At 50.8% G+C, this 19,604-nt stretch overlaps 1 protein-coding gene across 10 annotated transcripts in view; it reads left to right on the top strand.

Annotated features, from left to right (window-relative positions):
- The first annotated feature begins 5,680 nt into the window (after nt 1–5,680).
- Kmt2d (lysine methyltransferase 2D) overlaps nt 5,681–19,604 on the top strand; it is a 38,052-nt gene continuing 24,128 nt past the window's right edge. For 6 of the 10 annotated variants that reach the window (XM_041642593.1, XM_041642590.1, XM_041642588.1 and 3 more), the window contains exons 1-19: nt 5,681–5,909; nt 10,063–10,148; nt 10,394–10,520; nt 10,685–10,908; nt 11,019–11,128; nt 11,234–11,396; nt 11,579–11,744; nt 11,838–11,952; nt 12,080–12,237; nt 12,415–12,560; nt 12,696–14,102; nt 14,192–15,285; nt 15,714–15,827; nt 16,121–16,231; nt 17,018–17,122; nt 18,324–18,505; nt 18,695–18,859; nt 18,948–19,057; nt 19,152–19,199. In XM_041642593.1, coding sequence (XP_041498527.1) covers nt 10,100–10,148; nt 10,394–10,520; nt 10,685–10,908; nt 11,019–11,128; nt 11,234–11,396; nt 11,579–11,744; nt 11,838–11,952; nt 12,080–12,237; nt 12,415–12,560; nt 12,696–14,102; nt 14,192–15,285; nt 15,714–15,827; nt 16,121–16,231; nt 17,018–17,122; nt 18,324–18,505; nt 18,695–18,859; nt 18,948–19,057; nt 19,152–19,199 — 4,594 coding nt within the window. In that variant the 5' untranslated portion in view covers nt 5,681–5,909; nt 10,063–10,099. The remainder of the gene's footprint in view (nt 5,910–10,062; nt 10,149–10,393; nt 10,521–10,684; nt 10,909–11,018; nt 11,129–11,233; nt 11,397–11,578; nt 11,745–11,837; nt 11,953–12,079; nt 12,238–12,414; nt 12,561–12,695; nt 14,103–14,191; nt 15,286–15,713; nt 15,828–16,120; nt 16,232–17,017; nt 17,123–18,323; nt 18,506–18,694; nt 18,860–18,947; nt 19,058–19,151; nt 19,200–19,604) is intronic. The other 4 variants (XM_041642591.1, XM_041642589.1, XM_041642586.1 and 1 more) reach the window with 2 other exon arrangements.

The following is a 19,604-nucleotide window of genomic DNA, read 5'->3' as shown; positions in this document are numbered from 1 at the left end:
CTAGTAAGGGGTGGACCTTTTCTACTCTACTGTTAAAATTGTGTGTGGGGGTGTACACGTGAGTGCAGGGACCTGAGGAGGCAGCAGCATCCGATTCCTTGGAACTGTAGTTCCCAGCAGTGGTGAGTTTCTGAACATGGGTACTGGAATCTGGACATGGTCCTGCATAAGCTGAGCTGTCTTTCCAGCCCCTGCCTCTGTTTTTCTTGACTCCTCACCCACCCCCCACAAATTCACCTCAAGGGGAGTTGTAACGGTTACCTAAGAGGCACCATAGTGTAACAGAAGGCAATGACCTCTGCTAAGTGGGGAAAGCTGAAGTACCCAGTCAGCCTGAGTTTCCCATTTGTGAAGTAGGGTTAAGTTGGCTTCAGGTGTGGTGGTATGCCTCCTATCATCATTTTGATGGCTGAGGAAGGAGGAGGGGGGCATCCTGGGCTGTATATCAAGATTTCACACATCAGCCAAATACTCTGCCACCCAGCTATAGCTCCAGTCCCTTTTGTTGTTGAGACAGGGTTTCTCTGTGTAGCCCTGACTCTTCTGGAACTCATTCATTCTGTAGACCAGATCTCGAACTCAGATATCTGCCTGCCTTTTCCTCCGGAGTGCTGGGATTAAAGGTGTGTACTGGCACTACCCAGATATTCCTTTTTTAAAAAAATTAGTATTTAAAATACTAATTTATTTTTGAGACAGGGTTTCTCTGTAGCTTTTTGGTTCTTGTCCTGGAACTAGCTCTTGTAGACCAGGCTGGCCTCGAACTCATGGAGATCCGCCTGCCTCTGCCTCCCGAGTGCTGGGATTAAAAGTATTTTAAAAATATTATGTGTGGGGCTGGAGAGATGGCTCAGTGGTTAAGAGCACTGCCTGCTCTTCCAAAGGTCCTGAGTTCAATTCCCAGTAACCACATGGTGGCTCACAACCACCTGTAATGAGATCTGGTGCCCTCTTCTGGCCTGTATACTTAATAAATAAATAAAAAAAAAAAAAAATATTATGTGTGGGGCTGGAGATATGGCTCAGTGGTTAAGAGCACTGACTGCTCTTCCAGAGGACCCGGGTTCAATTCCCAGCACCCACATGGCAGCTCACAACTGTCTGAAGATCCAGTTGAAGGGGATCTGACACCTTCACACCAATGCACATAAAATAAAGTTAAATAAAGCATAAAAATATTAAAAAAAATATTATGTGTGGGGGCATACGATAGCGTTTAAGTGGAGGTTAGAAGGCAACCTGCAAGAGTTGATTCTCTTCTACAATGTGTCCTGGGGATCGATCTCAGATCTTCAGGTATGGCAAAAAGTGTCTTTTATTCATTGGGCCAGTTAGCCCTCTAGCGAGTTCTTTTTAAGTTTTTTTTTTTAAAATATTTATTTTTAGCTGGGTGGTGGTGGTGCATGCCTTTAATTACAGCATTTGGGAGGTAGAAGCAGGTAGATCTCTGAGGCCAGTCTGGTCTACAGAGTGAGTTCTAGGACAGCCAGGGCTACACAGAGAAACCATGTTTTGAAAAAACAAATAAAAACAACCAAAAAAACAACAAAAAAGATTTATTTTTACCGTATGGGTGTTTTGTCTACATGTACACCTGTGCACCACTCACGTATTATGCCTTCTGAGGCCAGAAGAGGGCATCAGATCTCTTGGAAATGGAGTTATGGATGGTTGTGAGCCTCCAAGAAGGTTCTGGGAACCAAATCTAGGTCAGCTGGAAGATCAAGCAGTGTGTGTTTTTAACCGCTGAACAATCATTCAGCCTCTGAATATACTGAAATAGGGTCTCCCTAAATCGCCTAGGCAGGCGTTGACCCTGTCAGTGCTGTTAATCCTCCCAGTAGCTGGAATTACAGATCGGTGCCACCAAGCCTGCTATTTTTTTAAAAATTTGTTTTTGGGCCAGGCGGTGGTGGTGCACGCCTTTAATCCCAGCACTCGGGAGGCAGAGGCAGGCAGATCTCTTGTGAGTTCGAGACCAGCCTGGTCTACAAGAGCTAGTTCCAGGACAGGCTCCAAAACCACAGAGAAACCTTGTCTCGAAAAACAAAAAAAACAAAAAAAAAATGTTTTTGTTGTCCTTTTTTTTTCTTTTTTTTTTTTTTTTTTGGTTTTTCGAGACAGGGTTTCTCTGTGGTTTTGGAGCCTGTCCTGGAACTAGCTCTTGTAGACCAGGCTGGTCTCGAACTCACAGAGATCCGCCTGCCTCTGCCTCCCGAGTGCTGGGATTAAAGGCGTGCACCACCACTGCCCGGCCTTTGTTGTCCTTTTGATAGGATTGTGTGTGTCTGTGTGTAAAACATGCTGTGGTGCATTGTGGAGATCAGAGAGCAACTTTCAGGAATTAATGCTCTCCATCCACTGTCCTGGGGATCAAACAGGCTTGGTAGCAAACTACTTTACCTCCAGAGCCCATTTAACTCTGGCCTTCACATTACTGGATTATAGGACTGCAGTGCCAAACTCAGGGTAAGACTTTATATTAAAAAGAAGCCTTGGGGGTGGAGAGATGCTTCAGTGGTTAAGAACACGTATTTGTCTTACAAATGGACCCAAGTTCAATTCCCAGCACCCACATTAGGCAGTTTACAACTGCTTGTAATTCCAGCTTCAAGGGGTGGCCCTAACCTCAGGTACATGTACGTGTAAATAAAAGAAAAAAGAAAAGAAAAAAAACCTTGGAGCTCAGTGGTTAATGGTGCTTAATGCTTTTGCAGAGGACTGAGGTTTGGTTCCCAGCCCCACATAGTGGCTCCCAAGCACCTGTAACTACAGTTCTAGGGGCTCCAATGCCCTCTTCTGGCCTCTGGAGGCTCATGCATTTATGTAGTACACAAACTCACAAGGATACATACAAATACACATCTAACTAAAAGTTTTGAGTCTGTTTCAGAGGATTAAAGTGAGAAATGAGGGGCCAGGTGTAGCACATGTCTTTAATTCCAGCGCTCAGGAGGCAGAAACAACATGGATTGAGTTAGAGGATAGCCTTGTCTACATGGCAGATTCCAGGTGGGATAGTCTCGTCTACATGGCAGAGTCCAGGTGGGTCAGGGTTACATAATACGACCTTGTCTTAAAACAAAAATGTGAGAATTGAGGTAATATACACAATGTTCAGGATAGTGCATCATAGATTAACCAGTCAGTACTAGTATCTTCTAGTGAGGGTCTGCTTTTCCTTTTTGGGTACAGGCAGCAGAGAGGTGCCTTCTAGTTTTCAATTCCTAGTTAAACTTGTTCTTCTATAGCTTGGGATCATTTAGAAGTTTCTTCTTAAAAAAATTGCTGAAATGGGGTTTAGTGGTTCAGTGTTGAGACTACAAATCATGGTGCCAATGTATGGATAGCAGGATGTGTCTGCTACTGATCCCTCCTACGGCCATGGCCAGATCAGCACTAACCAACATGGAAGGTCACACGTGACTAAGTTTAACATAGTTATAATTAAGTTGCTGAGTTGCACCACCTACCAACATTTCAAAGTACTCAATAGCTACATGTATCTAATGGCTATATTCCTGTGGATACAGCGCATTTCCATCAGAATGAATCATTCTCTGCTTTTCCCACAAACGTTGCCTCAGACCTAATTTGCCAGCTTCTTTCTACTTTTTCCTCTTTAAAAAAAAAACTTTTCAAAATTACACCGATTTATTATTGTTTGTGTGTGTGTGGGCACAATGGGTGTGTGGAGGTCAGAGGACAACTTGTTCTCAGTTCTCTCCTTCACTAGGTGGGCCTCAGGGGTTGAACCAGGTCTTCCGTTTACCCCTCAGGCCATCTCATCCTCAGGCCCTTAAATTTTTTTTTTTTAATCTACGGGGAAAACGTTGTCTTTGGTTTGAATTATGGGTTAATTTCTTAGGGTGATTCCTTGATTTCCTTTAGTTTAGCCTCAGTCTTTTCATCTGTAATATGGAGAAAATTCCCCAATGCTAGTGAGAAAAGCTAAGACGATATAAAGTATCAAGTAAACAGTTAATTTGTCTCAACCTGCTTACTCCATGTATAGTCTATGCAGAAAAAGTAATTCTATTTTCCCTATCATTCAGACTTGGGGTGCGAGCGCTTGCCAAGGTCTTATCCAGATTAACAAAATTCCAGCCAACTAGTAGGGTATTTAGCTTTTTTTTTTTTTTTTTAAAGAAGAGAGAGAGAGAGGCAGGTTCAGAAGATTTTCGGGAAAAATTAAATACGGGATGGGATACTCTAGATAGATGTTTTGGGGATCGTGAGAACACCGACAGTCCTTCGGCACGAAAGGGTCTTGGAGTTAGAAGACCTGAGACTCGTCCAGCTCTCTTCCGGCCCCCGAACGTGGCAAGAACCCACCCTTTGCAGCGCCAGGCGCCGTGCCTCACTTTCTCCATTTGCGGACTCCAGTTCCCAGGATGCAGAGCAGCGACCAATCTCGAGGCTCTTTTTCCATGCCCCCCCACCCCATGGCAAAGATTGTCCCCAGCCAAAACAAGGAGTTTCAAGGGCCAATGACTTTAGGAAACAGAATTAAGAAGTGGCTAAACTCCTAATTTCACCACCCAGGAGGTAAAGGAGGCAGTTCCTGAGCCGCGGCGAAGAAGTGGGGGGCTTAATTCCCACGTGTCTGCCCGGCGGCCAGCCTGGCGCAGTAGGGGTTAACCTGCGGCGGAAGGATCCCGGAGCGTGTGCGTAGAACTGCAGAGTCACAGCCTTTCCTCCGAGAGGGTTGTACCCCTCCGCCGCCCCGCTCCAACACAAAATAGGGCCTCCTCTTCTCCTTTCTCCCCTTCTTGAGTGGGGTTCCCCAGGCAAAAGGCACCCCCTGGACCTCGCTCCGGACGCTCCTCGAGTCTCTACGACCGCTGCTCAGATCTCTGGCGAGGAAACAGGCTCTTCGCAGGAACCACCCTACCGGCCGAGCAGGAGGCGGAGGGGGGGAGGCGGAGCGGCGCCGCGCTGCACTACTTTCCTCTCCGGTTGCAAATGGCTGCCTCGTTCCCCACTTTCCGCTCAGTTTCCTGACCCCCCGGCGCCGGGAGCCGGGGCTGGACCATGCACCTCTAGACCCCCCGCGATCATAGCCTGCCGGGGGTCTAGGGGGTGCTGCGGACTACAGCCGGCCAGGCCGGGGGCGGGGCAGCTCCCGAGGCCAGAGGGGAAGGGAGGCGAACGCTGGGCCTGGAGCGGCCGGAGGGGAGCGGGCAGAGGGCTCGCACCGCCCGCCCCTTCCTCTTCCTCGCCCACCAACCCTCCTCCCTTCCCCGGGGGGGAGCAGAAGGTGGGGGGCTCGAAGCCGCCGAGGGGGGACGCTCGGGGTCGAGGAGCCCTGCGCTGGGTGTGTGTCAGGTTCGGCCCCGCCGGCTCCGCGTCGCCGTAGCTCGCGCGGCCCCGGGGCGCCGGCCGGGCGGGGAGAGGGGCTCGGCGCGGCTGCGAGGGGCTCACGTTCCATCCGGGCCCGGCGCGCGGCGCGGCGCGGCATTCCTTCCGGGCTGCTGGGGAGGCGCCTCGACGTTCCATCTGGAGAGCCTCGACGTTCCGCCCGAGCCCGGCGCGGGCGGCCGGGGCGCTGGCCGGGCCCTAGGACTGGGAGGCCGCCCGGCGACGCTGATGCGGAGCCTGCTCGCCCAAGATCAAAGCCACCGGTGCTCTCTTTGTGTCCGCTCGGGATTCGCCGCCCTGGGGCTGTCCATGGAAACCTAAACTGCTGGAACCCGAGGCAGAGAACCCCTTTTGGCTTCTTGCTTTTTTTTTTTTTTTTCCTTCCCGGGGAAAGGGTGGCCACTCCGACCTGGATTTACCGTTCTTGGCCCCCTTAAGCCCCCCCGAGTGGGGGGCGGCTGTGATCGCTCTGGCGGTTGGAGGTCGGGAAGCGGCCCGGGCTCTGGCCATGTTCTCGGATGAGGATTTCTGGATCGCCCTGTGAAGAGGTGAGTGAAGTCCGCCCGGCCTGGGCCCAGAAAGGGCTGGACTGGGGGCACAGCCAGATGGACTATCTTGGCCGGTGCTGGCCTTTAGGTTGGAGAAGGGGGTGCCAGAGTTGGGAAGGGTTCCTTTGGCAGGGTCTGTCAAGGCAACCTGAGCCAGCCACCAAGGCAGAGCTGAGGCCTGGTTTCTTGGGGTGTGCCTCTTTAAATATTTGGGGTTCAGGGAACTACAGGAGTTTGGGAACATGTCCAGATAGCCTCTCTGCCTGTTTATTTTTGTGTTGAGGGAGTTCGACCAAACTAGAACCCAGGCCCTGAGGCCAAAACCAATCCCAGGCTGCTGTCCCTCACCCCCAACCCCCAGGGTTCCTTGGAACAGATCAACCTGGGGTGGGGGTGCCACTGCCGGGTCGGACTTACTGCCAGATTGGACTTTAATATTGTTCCTACCTAGCCGGGCACCCACAGCAGTCTGGGAAACTCAAGGAGCCTTGGGTCCTTCACCAGGGGGAGGGTGGGTGGAAACTGGTGTGATGAAGAGGGGTGGCTGGGGCAAGAAGGTGGGGCAGGGGCAGCTCTGGCCTTGCTGGTTCAACTTTAAACTACCCCTGCCTGGCAAAGTGACCCCAGAAAGGCCTAGTGGTGTGTTAACCTGCTTTGCCTCCCCTCCTCTCGGGATGGACATAATCTCCAGGGGATTATAGAGGAGGCCGTTGAGATTTGTTCTCTACGAATGTGGGCTGCAAAAAAATGGCTTTTGTCTCCTGCTTTCTCTGGGCCTAGTGTAGAGAGTTAGCTGTCCATGAGTCCCTGACTGATCCCGAAGGTCCCTGCCAGACCTCTAAAATGCTTTTCTGGCCACTGAGTGGTAAATAGTTCTCTGATGCTCTCCCAGCCCCGCAGAATAAGGTGGCTTTACCTCTTTGGTGGAGAAATGACTTTATTTGTGCTCTTTTCTGCTGGAAGCCAGTGTTTCCACCCCTGGTAGGAGGTGCTGGGGAGAAGGGGTGTGTATGTGCAGCAGGAAGGGTGCAGCATGAACCTCCCGCCTCAGCCTCTGGGCACTGGGCTGGGACAGCCTCTCTCACACCTGTCATGCTGCCCAGCAGGGATTTGGCTCCCTCATTTCACCCCCTCCAAAATACATTTGCTAGATCTCCTTGAGTCTTGTCTCAGAAAGGGGAAAGTAAGGTTTCGGGGAGGTGGCACAGGGGTGGTGGAGTGAGGTGAGCTGTCACCTGTGGTCTCTGCCTGTTGTCTGCTCCTCAATGAGTTTCTTAGGTGGCACTGTACCTTGTTAGCTCTCACTGCCCCCTAGGCTGACCCGACCCAGGGACAATGTGTTACCATTTGCCTCCTTCCTAGAGGACTGCCCGAAAATGGGGGTGGAGAGAGGTGTGGTTTGATTCTCTAGCTGGGAACCAGGAAGTCCTGAGCCCCACTGAAGAGCTGTTCACTCAAGGGACTGCTCCAGCCTTTCACCCCTCCAAGCCTCCGTTTCCTCCCTTGCAGAGAAAATGGAGTGAAATCTATTGGTCTAGGGTGAACACAGGAAGGAGAGTAGCTGAGTAAATCTCTGCCTTCTTGTTGTTTGGGCCTTTTAGATGTAAGACTAAGAGGTGTCAGCTCCTAGAACAGAGGAAGCCTGGCCCAGGTACTAGCCTAGTTTCGATCCAGGGAAAACCCCCTTGGGATATATGTGTGTGTCTGTGTTTACTGACTGAATGATGGGACGTGGGGTGGGGGACCTTTGCCTTTATTTGTTTAAATGCCTCCAGGGACTTGATTGCTGTGCGCTTGGTATTTCGGTATAGATGTTGGTTGGACTTCAGGCTCGAGCAGTCAGGGTCTAAGGTTTCAGCTTCTTGGAGATGCTCCTGGATTCTTTATGGTACAGAAAAGGACAGTTTGCTCCTTGCTGTTGAAGCTTTCGCCCTCCCTAGCTCCATGAGTGGGACTCCTACTTTGGAGGACATTGCTGCTCTGTTCCTCAAGGCTAGATGAAGAAGGTAGTTTCTGTACCTTCTTGGGCAGCGCTAGCTTTACCAGCCTCAGAAAGCTGTGCTTGGGGGAGGGCAGAGGAATTTGTCCCTCTGGCCTTGTGTGAGGCGGTCCTCCTACCCACTGTATTATCACTGTTGTTTTCTATTTGTTGCTGTTTGTGGCGCCTTTGGCCTCAACTCTGAGAACAGAGTTGGTGGAGGATCTGTAAGGAAAATATGGTAAGATGCAAACATTTAGAAAATTTTGAAGTCCTCTTGGACCTTTGGTGTGACCACTGAGTAGGAAGAGGGGCCTGACTTGAGTCTTGACCTCCAGTTCCCTCTTACCACAGGTGACTTGTAAGGGCTTCTTGAAGTTCAGAATACTTTTCTGTAAGCTGGCCAGATAAGCATCCTGCTTTCTTTTAAATGGACTGCTGTGTGTAAGGTTTGGGAAAAGGTGGTTTGGGAATGGAGTCAATAGGTGTCAGATGAAGCCTTGAGTCCCTGACCTGGTGGGGCTCGAGTGGTAGGAGGAAAGTAAGGTAACATCCTTTACTTCGACATGGCTCGGGGTGTTGCCAGCGCTGGAAATGAAATTGTGAATGTAGGGAAGGAAATCTGATGCCATGCTAGCTGGGGAATTGATTTCTGATCATGGGCACTCTGAGTGTTTCCCTTGTTGTTTAGCCCCCAAGTGATTGACCGGGATATTTGCTGTCCGGTGTTAGAGGACAGGATTATCTGTACCCAGGTTGGTGTGATCACTGGCTACACAAGAGGAGAGGGAATGATGGGAGATGAATTTCCCAGACCTTTAGTATTTGCAGTTATTTTTCTGGGTTCTCTGCACCTCACCATCACCATCTGATTAAGAAAAGGGCCCACCCTTCTCACCAACAGCTGCAGGCACTTATCCTTTTCACCCTTCTTCTGTAGGGTTTCTTTCGTAGTTATAATCTGGTAATTCTTGTCTGTTTAAACAGTTTAACTATGTAGCTCTGACTGGCCTGGAGCTCTCTGTGTAGACCAGGCTGGCCTCCAACTTGGATTGATCCCTCTGTTTCTGTCTCCCAAGAAATGGCATTATTGAATGTGCCACCAGGCCTAGTATCTCTGTAATTCTTACTCTTAACTCTCTTGGCCTTTGTATAATACTTACTGTGCTGCCTTAGAGGTCAAGGAAAATTCACCAAATGTCCTGTGGGTCTTAAGCTTTTCAGGTGTAGATTTGTGTATTTCATTGGGTTTTGATATATGCTGGACTCTATGAGATGGGAGAGAGGGACCGTTAACTGCGAGTATTTGGAAACCCTGCTTGACATAAGAGGAAGGAAACTATTCTGCTCTGTTATGTCCTGCCCCATTTAGCCCTCCTCCAAGTAGCAATGTGCTTCCTGAGACTACAACTCCCAGCATGCTTAGCCCCAGGCCTGTTTACACATGCTCAGTAACTCTTAAGGCCCACTTCTGTTAACTACTAAGAGCATCTAAGGAAGAAGGGCAGTTGGCGTTGCCAAGGGCAACAATCTGAGGCCTTCATGCTAAGTGAGACCCAGAGCTCCTTTAGGACTGGGGCCGGTGGTGGTCCTGAGACTCATGACTAGCAACTGAGGGTTCTGTTTGTTGTGTTTGGGATGTCCTTGTTGAAAGCAGTGGAGATCCATTCACAGCTAGCCTTTAGTTTAGTGCTGTGTTGAATCTCTTGCAAGACCCTAGGACTCTTCCTTTTGAGAGAGGGATTTTGGCATGACTGAGACTTCTGCATCATGATTACCCAGTGATTACTTCCAGGACTGTAGGATAGTAGCTAACCTGAGACCTGAGAATAAAGGCCAGGGAATAGGGCCCAGGAGTTAAGATGAGACAGTGGATTCTACTAAATGTAACTGGATGTATTTTTAGTTATATGTGATTGCCCTAGGAACTGTTATAGAGTAGGGTGGAGGTGGGAAAGTAGGAATCAGGATGAGAGGAGGTATGTGTTTGGGGAAGAGGTTGGTAGTGGAATATGATTTCGAATACTTTTACTTGTCATTACTATAGAAGTTTGCAAGACAAGGTTTGTCTCTGATGTCTAAAGGGTCTGATTACCATTAGTTGATTTCTTATAAAGGGAAAAAGGGTCATTGGAGAAGTTTACTGCATATACGAGTATCTTTTGGCACCAACAGGTCTCCCCGAGAGGGCCCTGCCCAGTCGGAGAGAGGGATGGACAGCCAGAAGCCGCCTGGTGAAGATAAAGATTCAGAACCGGCAGGTGAGTAAGGACAATTTCTGAGTTTGCCGACAGCTTTTGGCTCCTCATGGGTAACCCTTTATGTCTAGTTCTGGCACAAGTCCTGGCTAAGTCTGTAATAGACAGGAAATTGGAGAACTTTGTTCTTTGAGACAAAAGTTTCAATGCCACTGTGAGCTATTGAGGGTTTAGATAATTTTCATGCATCTGATGAGCGAACTTGGGAGTCTAAGTCAGGCTGATGTGTACTGTTCTGTTTATATTAGCTGATGGACCTGCAGCCTCTGAAGAGCCGGGTGCCACTGAGCCAGACCTTCCTAACCTGTGTGTTGGGGAGGTCTCTGTCCCCAGCTCTGGGAGTCCCAGGCTTCAAAAGCCTCCTCATGACTGCAGGTAACTTGTCTGTGGAAACGGGACTTTCTGGGCACATAAAGATTTGATTAGTGTGTCTAGGGCTTTACAGAAGAAGCTGTGGGGAGTGAAGTGAAGAGGATGCATGCATATGCCCCTCATGTGGTCATCAGGCCTGCATAGTGCTGATGTTTGTGTGTCCACAGTGGGGGTCCAGCACGGCGTTGTGCTCTCTGTAACTGCGGGGAGCCCAGCCTGCATGGGCAGAGGGAGCTACAGCGCTTTGAATTGCCATTTGACTGGCCCCGGTCTCCAGCGGTGTCCTCTGGGGGAAACCTGGGGCCCTGTGAAGCAGTGCTGCTCAGTGAGGACCTGTCACAAATTGGTTTCCCTGAGGGCCTTACTCCTGCCCACCTAGGAGAACCTGGAGGTAAGTGAGAGAGGTGGGCTTGGAAGCAAAGTAGAGGCTGGGCAGTCTTGAACTCCTGGTCACTCACTGTGTTAATTTGTTCCTCTCTTTACCCCTTTCCACCTTTAAAGGGCACTGCTGGGCACATCACTGGTGTGCCGTGTGGTCAGCAGGTGTGTGGGGGCAGGAGGGCGCAGAACTATGTGGTGTGGACAAGGCCATCTTCTCAGGGATCTCCCAGGTAGGGCTGAGCTGACGGTTGCATAGGTGAAAGCAGGGTAGAGTGGGCCACACTGAAGCCTAGAGAGAGCTGACTGGCTCTGCGGCGTTCTTCTCATCCTCGCAGCGCTGCTCCCACTGCACCAGGTTTGGTGCCTCCATTCCCTGCCGCTCACCTGGATGTCCACGGCTTTACCACTTTCCCTGTGCAGCTGCCAGTGGTTCCTTCTTATCCATGAAAACCCTGCGGCTGCTCTGCCCAGACCACAGAGAGGGGGCTGCACATTTGGGTGAGAAGTCCTGTTCTGTGGATACAGAGAAAATGAAGGGCCAAGTGTCCTCCATAAAGCATTCTTGAAATCTAAAATTACAGAGTCATTCTGTACCAAATACATGGTACTTATATTTCACAGTGTTCAGTGGTATGGGCACCCCAAAGCTGACCTGTACTGTCTTTTTCTTCCTATTGCAGAGGAGGCTCGCTGTGCAGTGTGTGAGGGGCCGGGGGAGCTCTGTGATCTCTTCTTCTGCACTAGCTGTGGGCATCACTATCATGGAGCCTGTCTGGACACTGCTCTGACTGCCCGCAAGCGTGCTGGCTGGCAGTGCCCTGAATGCAAAGAGTGCCAAGCCTGCAGGTAAGAGTGTGAGGGCTGAAGTGTAGCCATATGCAAAGTATGAGCAGAAAATGGTACTAGGAAGGATCCTGTAATGTGTCCTGTGCCCCTCAGGAAACCTGGTAATGATTCTAAGATGTTGGTCTGTGAGACATGTGACAAAGGATATCATACTTTCTGCTTGCAACCACCCATCGAGGAGCTGCCTGCTCACTCATGGAAATGTACGGTGAGTGTCTTCTGATGCCAACTCCTTCAGCATCTCCAGAGTTGCCTTGCATTTGCCAGTCGTGTGTACTCCTTTGTTTTCCACTGTGGTTTGACTAGTGCCTGTCTTGCCTGCTTGCTTCCCCTAGACATGCCGGGTATGTCGTGCCTGTGGGACAGGCTCAGCAGAATTGAATCCGAACTCTGAGTGGTTTGAGAACTATTCACTCTGTCACCGTTGTCATAAAACCCAGGGAAGTCAGCCTGTCATTTCTGTTGCTGAGCAGCGCCCACCTGTCTGTAGCAGGTAAGTGGTATAGACAGATTGGGATGGGGTATCAGAAGGGGTGAGACTGGCAGGGGCCATGTTAAAAGTGGGCAGTCAGTAGTGCAATCCATAGTATTTATGCCTTGCCCCAGTATGCTCTCTAGGAGTTGTTAGCTGGTGAGAGCCACAGTGCCTGCTCCCCTGTACCCTCTGCAGATTTTCACCCCCAGAGCCTGGTGATATCCCCACTGATGAGCCCGATGCTCTGTACGTTGCATGCCAAGGGCAGCCAAAGGGTGGGCACGTGACCTCTATGCAACCCAAGGAACCGGGGCCCCTGCAATGTGAAGCCAAACCACTAGGTGAGTAGGGTTTAAAGGTCCCTGAAATTACTTTTTTGTTGTGTGGCAGAGGCAGAGTTTGCTTTCTCCAGACCCTGCACTCTTTATGGAGTTAGGATCTGAGCTAGGTGGGAATAGACTGTGTTATGTCTACAGGGAGAGCAGGGACCCAGCTTGAAGCCCAGTTGGAGGCTCCCCTAAATGAGGAGATGCCACTGCTGCCTCCGCCAGAGGAGTCACCCCTGTCCCCACCACCTGAGGAATCCCCTACATCTCCACCACCTGAGGCCTCACGCCTGTCCCCACCACCTGAGGAATCACCTGAATCCATGCTACCTGAGACATCACACCTGTCCCCACCGACTGAGGAGTCTCCTTTGTCTCCCCCACCTGAAGACTCACCTTTTTCTCCACTGGAGGAGTCAGCCTGCTCTCCTGCATTAGAGATGCCCCTGTCCCCACCTCCTGAAGCCTCACTCCTGTCTCCACCATTTGAGGAATCTCCTCTGTCCCCTCCACCTGAGGAATTGCCCACTTCCCCACCACCTGAAGCATCTCGCCTATCTCCACCGCCTGAAGAGTCTCCTCTGTCTCCTCCACCTGAAGAGTCACCCATGTCCCCTCCCCCTGAGGCATCTCGTCTGTTTCCACCATTTGAAGAGTCTCCTCTGTCTCCTCCACCTGAAGAGTCTCCTCTGTCCCCACCTCCGGAGGCATCACGCCTGTCCCCACCCCCTGAGGACTCACCCATGTCTCCCCCACCTGAAGACTCACCTATGTCCCCCCCACCTGAAGTGTCACGCTTATCTCCCCTGCCTGAGGTCTCACGGCTGTCCCCACCACCTGAGGAATCTCCCCTCTCCCCACCACCTGAGGACTCTCCCACATCACCTCCACCTGAGGCTTCACGACTCTCCCCTCCCCCTGAAGACTCTCCAGCTTCACCGCCACCAGAGGACTCTCTTATGTCCCTGCCGCTGGAAGAGTCACCCTTGTCACCACTGCCTGAGGAACCGAGACTCTGCCCTCAGCCCGAGGAACCATACCTGTCTCCTCAGCCTGAGGAGCCCCAACTCTGTCCCCAGCCTGAGGAACTGCCTCTGTCTCCACGGTCTGAGGAGCCATGCCTGTCCCCTGTGCTTGCAGAGCCGTGTCTATCTTCTCAGCCTGAGGAACTACGCTTGTCCCCTGTGCCTCAGGAACAGCATCTGTCCTCTCAGCCTGAGGAACCACACCTGTCCCCTCAGCCTAAGGAACCGCATCTGTCTCCCCAATCTGAGGAGCCTTGCTTGTCCCCTATGCCTGAGGAGCCATGCCTGTCCCCCAAGCCTGAGGAACTATACCGATCTCCTCGGCCTGAAGAACCTCCTGAGGAATCAAGCCAGTGCCCTGCACCTAAGGAGTTGTCCTTGTTTTCCCCAACTGGGGAGCCACCTTTATCTCCCATGCTTGGAGAGCAAGCCGTGTCTGAGCCTGGGGAACCACCTCTATCCCCACTTCCTGAGGAGCTGCCCTTGTCCCTTTCTGGGGAGCCAGCCTTGTCACCTCGGCTGATGCCACCAGGTAAGGATATGCTAATGTTCCCCTACTCTGGGGCAATCTTAACACTTTAAAGCAATCTAATCTAAGTCTCTTTTTTTCTTCTCCCTCAGATCCTCTTCCTCCTCCACTCTCACCCATTATCCCAGCTGCAGCGCCTCCCGCCTTGTCTCCTTTGGGGGAGTTAGAGTACCCCTTTGGTGCCAAAGGGGACAGTGACCCTGAGTCACCGTTGGCTGCCCCGATCCTAGAGACACCTATCAGCCCTCCACCAGAAGCTAACTGCACTGACCCTGAGCCTGTACCCCCAATGATCCTTCCTCCATCTCCAGGCTCTCCCATGGGACCTGCTTCTCCTCTCCTCATGGAGCCCCTTCCTCCACCTTGCTCTCCTCTCCTTCAGCATTCCTTGCCTCCTCCAAGCTCTCCTTCCCAGTGTTTACCTCCCGCTCTGCCGCTGTCTATTCCCTCCCCACTGAGTCCTGTGCAGAAGGCAGTGGATGTCTCAGATGAAGCTGAGCTGCATGAAATGGAGACTGAGAAAGGTCCAGAACCTGAGTGCCCAGCCTTGGAACCCAGTGCCACCAGTCCTCTGCCATCCCCTATGGAGGACCTTTCTTGCCCTGCCCCAAGCCCTGCCCCCGCCCTGGATGACTTCTCTGGCTTGGGAGAAGACACAGCCCCTCTAGATGGAACTTCAGAGTCACAGGCTGGACAGGCCCCTGGCAGTCTGCCTAGTGAACTTAAAGGTTCTCCTGTGCTCCTGGATCCTGAGGAGCTGACCCCTGTGACCCCTATGGAGGTCTATGGCCCAGATTGCAAACAGGCAGGGCAGGGCTCACCCTGTGAAGAGCAGGAGGAGCCTGGTGCACCAGTGGCCCCCATGCCACCCACTCTCATCAAATCAGACATTGTTAATGAGATCTCTAATCTGAGCCAGGGCGATGCTAGTGCCAGTTTTCCTGGTTCAGAGCCCCTCCTGGGCTCTCCAGATCCTGAGGGGGGTGGGTCCTTGTCCATGGAGCTGGGAGTGTCTACAGATGTCAGCCCAGCCCGGGATGAGGGCTCCTTGCGCCTCTGTACCGACTCACTGCCAGAGACTGATGACTCACTGTTGTGTGACACTGGGACAACTATCAGTGGAGGCAAAGCGGAGGGGGACAAAGGACGGCGGCGCAGTTCCCCAGCCCGTTCCCGAATCAAACAGGTAAGAGGCTTCTCAGCCACGGAATGTCGGTTCCAGCCCTGAGCTCCGAGCTGCCTTTGCACCTGGCTGCACAGTCTAGGCTCATAAAGAGATCCTTTGGTCCAGCTTTGCCTAGCCTACTACTGAGCGTAGAGGGCTAGATGGTTTACTCAGGTTCATGGTCACTCAGAACGACAACTGGGAACAAAACCTTGGTCCTCTCAAGTCGTTTTTGTTGTTGTTCTTTCTGTCCTTCTCTCCCATTCACCACTCTTGGAAGAAGAGATCGGCCCAGTTACTACTTGTTGCTGTTTGGAAACTGGCTTTTTCCCGTCCTCTGAGTGGGACACTTAGGTCTTTTCCCCCCTTAAGCCTGTTAGACTGTTGGTCATCTTTCTTCCCTCCAAGGCTGCAATGGAGTCTTGTAATGGTCCTCTTCTCTGTCGCAGGGTCGGAGCAGTAGTTTCCCAGGAAGACGCCGGCCTCGTGGAGGAGCACAGGGAGGACGAGGGAGAGGGCGGGCCCGACTGAAGTCCACCACATCTTCTGTTGAGACCCTGGTAGTAAGGACGGGCTTTGCCACCCTGCCCCACACCCTGCAAAGCATGCTTCCCCTGCTCCTAGAGAGATAAGCACGGTTAAAATCCTGTCAGTGTTTGCCTGCTAGCCTAGGGTTTGATTAGGGTTTTTAAAACCTTTGCCCTTGGGTTCCCTAGCTGGGGAATTGGGAGTTTTCTGCCTCTTAGGCCTTCATTTTAGCCAGGAATTCACAGCTCTTTCCTGAATGTTGGAGAGAGGACAGCTTAACTAGGGCAGGCTTCTCTTGTTCACTTTCTGCAACTTTTTCCTTGTTTAGGTGGCTGATATTGATAGTTCTCCGAGCAAGGAGGAAGAGGAGGAAGACGATGATACCATGCAAAACACCGTGGTTCTCTTCTCTAACACAGACAAATTTGTTCTAATGCAGGTACCATACTGAACTGGGATGGCCCCAGCTTTAGTGGTCAGAGTAGGCATGCAGAGGTCTATGTGTGTGTATGCGTCTGTGTACATGTGTGCGAACCTACTTTGCTGAGAGGGTGGATGGGAAAAGCAGGGACCTACTTTGTTTCTTGGGATACTGAGCTAAGAGGAAGTGGCTGGGAGTGTGAATTGTGGAAGCCTGTATGTGTTGCCATCTACATAACCTTGAAGCCGCTGTGTTCTTTGTCACTTGCGACTCTGCCCAGACAAGTCTTCACCCTGGCTTGTCTTCCTGTGGCTTCTTACATTTGCCGATTTCTGGGTACTTGACCAGACCAAGAGGGCATTCTAAGGAGGTGCAGCTTTTGTGAGATGGGTGGGAGATACAAGGGACCCTTGGTGACCTAGTAAGTGTCTTAATACTATGACATGGGCTTCTGATTGCCTCCTAGTCTTTGTCTGGGACTCACTTACAGGGCTAGGTAGATAGATGGCTTAGGAGCAATGTTTGCTCTGTAAGCAAGAGGACCTGAGTTCAAATACCCAATACCTATTTAAAAACTGGAATGGCCATACATGCCTGCACTTCAGATCCCAGGAACTAGTTGGCCAACCACCTTAGGTGAAACTGTGAGCTTCAGGTTCACTGAGAGACCTTATTTCAAAAAATAGGCTGGAAAGTAGTAGAAGAAATCTTTGATTTCTTCCACATTGCTCTCCCACCCCCCACCCCCAGACACACATTCAGAGGCAGAGGCATGCTCAGATGTTCGGTTTTCTGTTTCCACAGGACATGTGTGTGGTGTGTGGCAGCTTTGGCCGAGGGGCTGAGGGCCACCTCTTGGCCTGTTCCCAGTGTTCCCAGTGCTATCATCCTTACTGTGTCAACAGCAAGGTGAGTTCAGGGCTCAAGATGTGTGGGCTACAGACAGAGTCAGTCTGTTATCATCACCCTAGTCCCCAATTCTTGCCACACTGTGCTTATTAGTTTATTACGTTTATCTGGTGTGTATGGTGGGGGAAGGGGACCACGCATGTGTCAGAGTGTAATTGTTGAGGTCAGAGGACCACTTGTGGGATCATTTCTTTCCTTCCACCATGTGGATCTCAGGGATCAAACTCAGGTCACCACACTTGGTGACAAGGACCTTTATCTGCTGAGCCATCTCATCAGCCTGACACACGAAATCTTAAAGCGTCTGTGGCTGTTGGAAGTCATTGATTAGTTGTCAGTGCTGTCAAACTCAGAGAGAAGTGCTTGGGAATTCATGGCAGACTTTGTAGTTTCTTTTTATTTATTTATTTTTTTTTGTTTTTTTTTTTGCTGGAGCTTTGGAGTCTGTGCTGGAACTCGCTCTGTAAAGCCGTCTGGCCTCGAACTCACAGAGATCTGCCTGCCTCTGCCCCCAAGTGCTGGGATTAAAGGCTGTGCCACCACCGCCTGGCGACTTTGTAGTTTCTTTGCATAGACAAAACTTGCTGGTGTAATTCAGTCCACTGTATAAGTGCTGACAATTTTTCTAGTAGAAAACATGGTGTATGGCTAAGAGTGGTGGCGTATACCTTTAATCCCAGCCACAGGCAGGCAGGTCTTTTGTGAGTTTGAGGTCAGCCTGGTCTATATAATGAGCTCCAGGATAGCCAGAGCTACATAGTTGAGACCCTGTTTCAGCAAAACAAAACCATGGTATAGTCTGGAATTAGATCATGGACTCAAAACTGTAACTGTACATCCACAAACAGATAGCAATGTCTTTAACCTAAGGCATAATCAGTCCTTTGGGATTTTCCCAAAACTATTTATTAATTAATCCACTGCTACATATATTAACTTATATTAGTAACAGGTTCTAAAAGGTGAATAAAAGTTGGGGCTGTTTAGTGAAGGGTGTGTCATTCATTCTCAGAGTAGAGCTGTGGCTAATGAGAGTGTTCTGTGTTCAGCAGAGTCTCCAGGAGCCTCTGGAGATGTACTTTGCAGGGGAGCAAAGAGTGATCTGTACAAATCTCTCTCAGCTCAGAGGTCTGGCCTTCAGCCATATAAGTCCTGTGAGTCTCCCCTCCCCGCACCTGAGGCATCTATTTCTCTGTACCAGATCACCAAGGTGATGCTGCTAAAGGGTTGGCGTTGTGTGGAGTGTATCGTGTGTGAGGTATGTGGCCAGGCCTCCGACCCTTCACGCCTGCTGCTCTGCGATGATTGTGACATTAGCTATCATACGTACTGCCTGGACCCTCCACTGCTCACTGTGCCCAAGGGTGGCTGGAAGTGCAAATGGTAAGGAGCCTGGGAATCTTTCAAGGGTCTGACAGGAGATGGTGAATGGGCCTAAGGTACAGTTCGAATAGATCCAGTGTTGAATGCATGATGACCTGTGTTTAGGAGACCAGCCTGCTGATTCGGTTCTCAGTTGAGGTACCTCCGGGAACCTAGATTAGGCGCTGAAGGTCTTTCTGCGTCTCCTAGGTGTGTGTCTTGTATGGAGTGTGGGGCTGCCTCCCCTGGCTTCCACTGTGAATGGCAGAATAGTTACACACATTGCGGGCCCTGTGCCAGCCTGGTGACCTGTCCTATCTGTCATGCTCCCTATGTGGAGGAAGACCTGCTAATCCAGTGCCGCCACTGTGAACGGTGAGAGCATTTCTTTCTCCTCATGTCTGTTCCATGTGCTGCTCTCAGCTGGCTTTGCCTGTGCTCATCCCCATCTCCCTATGCCTAGGTGGATGCATGCTGGCTGTGAGAGCCTCTTCACAGAGGATGAAGTGGAGCAGGCTGCCGATGAAGGCTTTGACTGTGTTTCCTGTCAGCCCTATGTGGTGAAGCCTGTGGGTAAGTGTCACCTTGGAAGAGCAAAGAGGACACAGGTGTGTCTTAATTTGGGACAGTGTCCTAAGCTGCCTATGGTTTGTCCTTCTTCCCTTAGCACCTGTTGCCCCCCCAGAATTGGTACCTGTGAAGGTAAAAGAGCCAGGTAAGTCACAGAGATTCTGAATACCCAAACCAGCTAAAACCATAGATCATCTCCTCTGCTCCATCCTCAGGGTAAATGGCCTACCTAAGGTTACTTACCAAGTTAGTGGCAAAGTTATGGTTAGAACTAAAGCTTTCATATCTCCAGATGTGTTCCTTTTACCAGGCAAGTCAGCTTCTCTACTATGAGAATTTCATTCAAGAGAGCACACCTTTCTTCTTACAGAAGGGGTTAATGGGTTCTGGACATAGCTAGGTTTCTGCAGTAGCAGACTCATCTCAGGACCCCTCAGTCACTGGTAGAGCCTCTGGTGGCTATTATCTCTAGCCCTTGGAGTGTGACAGGACTTGGCTGTCACTGCTTATGTTTCAGCTGGGAACAGGGGTTGAAATTTGGAGTTTTGGT

Source organism: Microtus oregoni, unplaced genomic scaffold (assembly GCF_018167655.1).
Source record: "Microtus oregoni isolate MIOR12 unplaced genomic scaffold, Mior012 000077F_ref0000221, whole genome shotgun sequence".
NCBI classification, from domain to species: domain Eukaryota; kingdom Metazoa; phylum Chordata; class Mammalia; order Rodentia; family Cricetidae; genus Microtus; species Microtus oregoni.
Note: the sequence above shows the minus strand (reverse complement) of the source record. Positions and strands in the feature narration are given on the sequence as shown.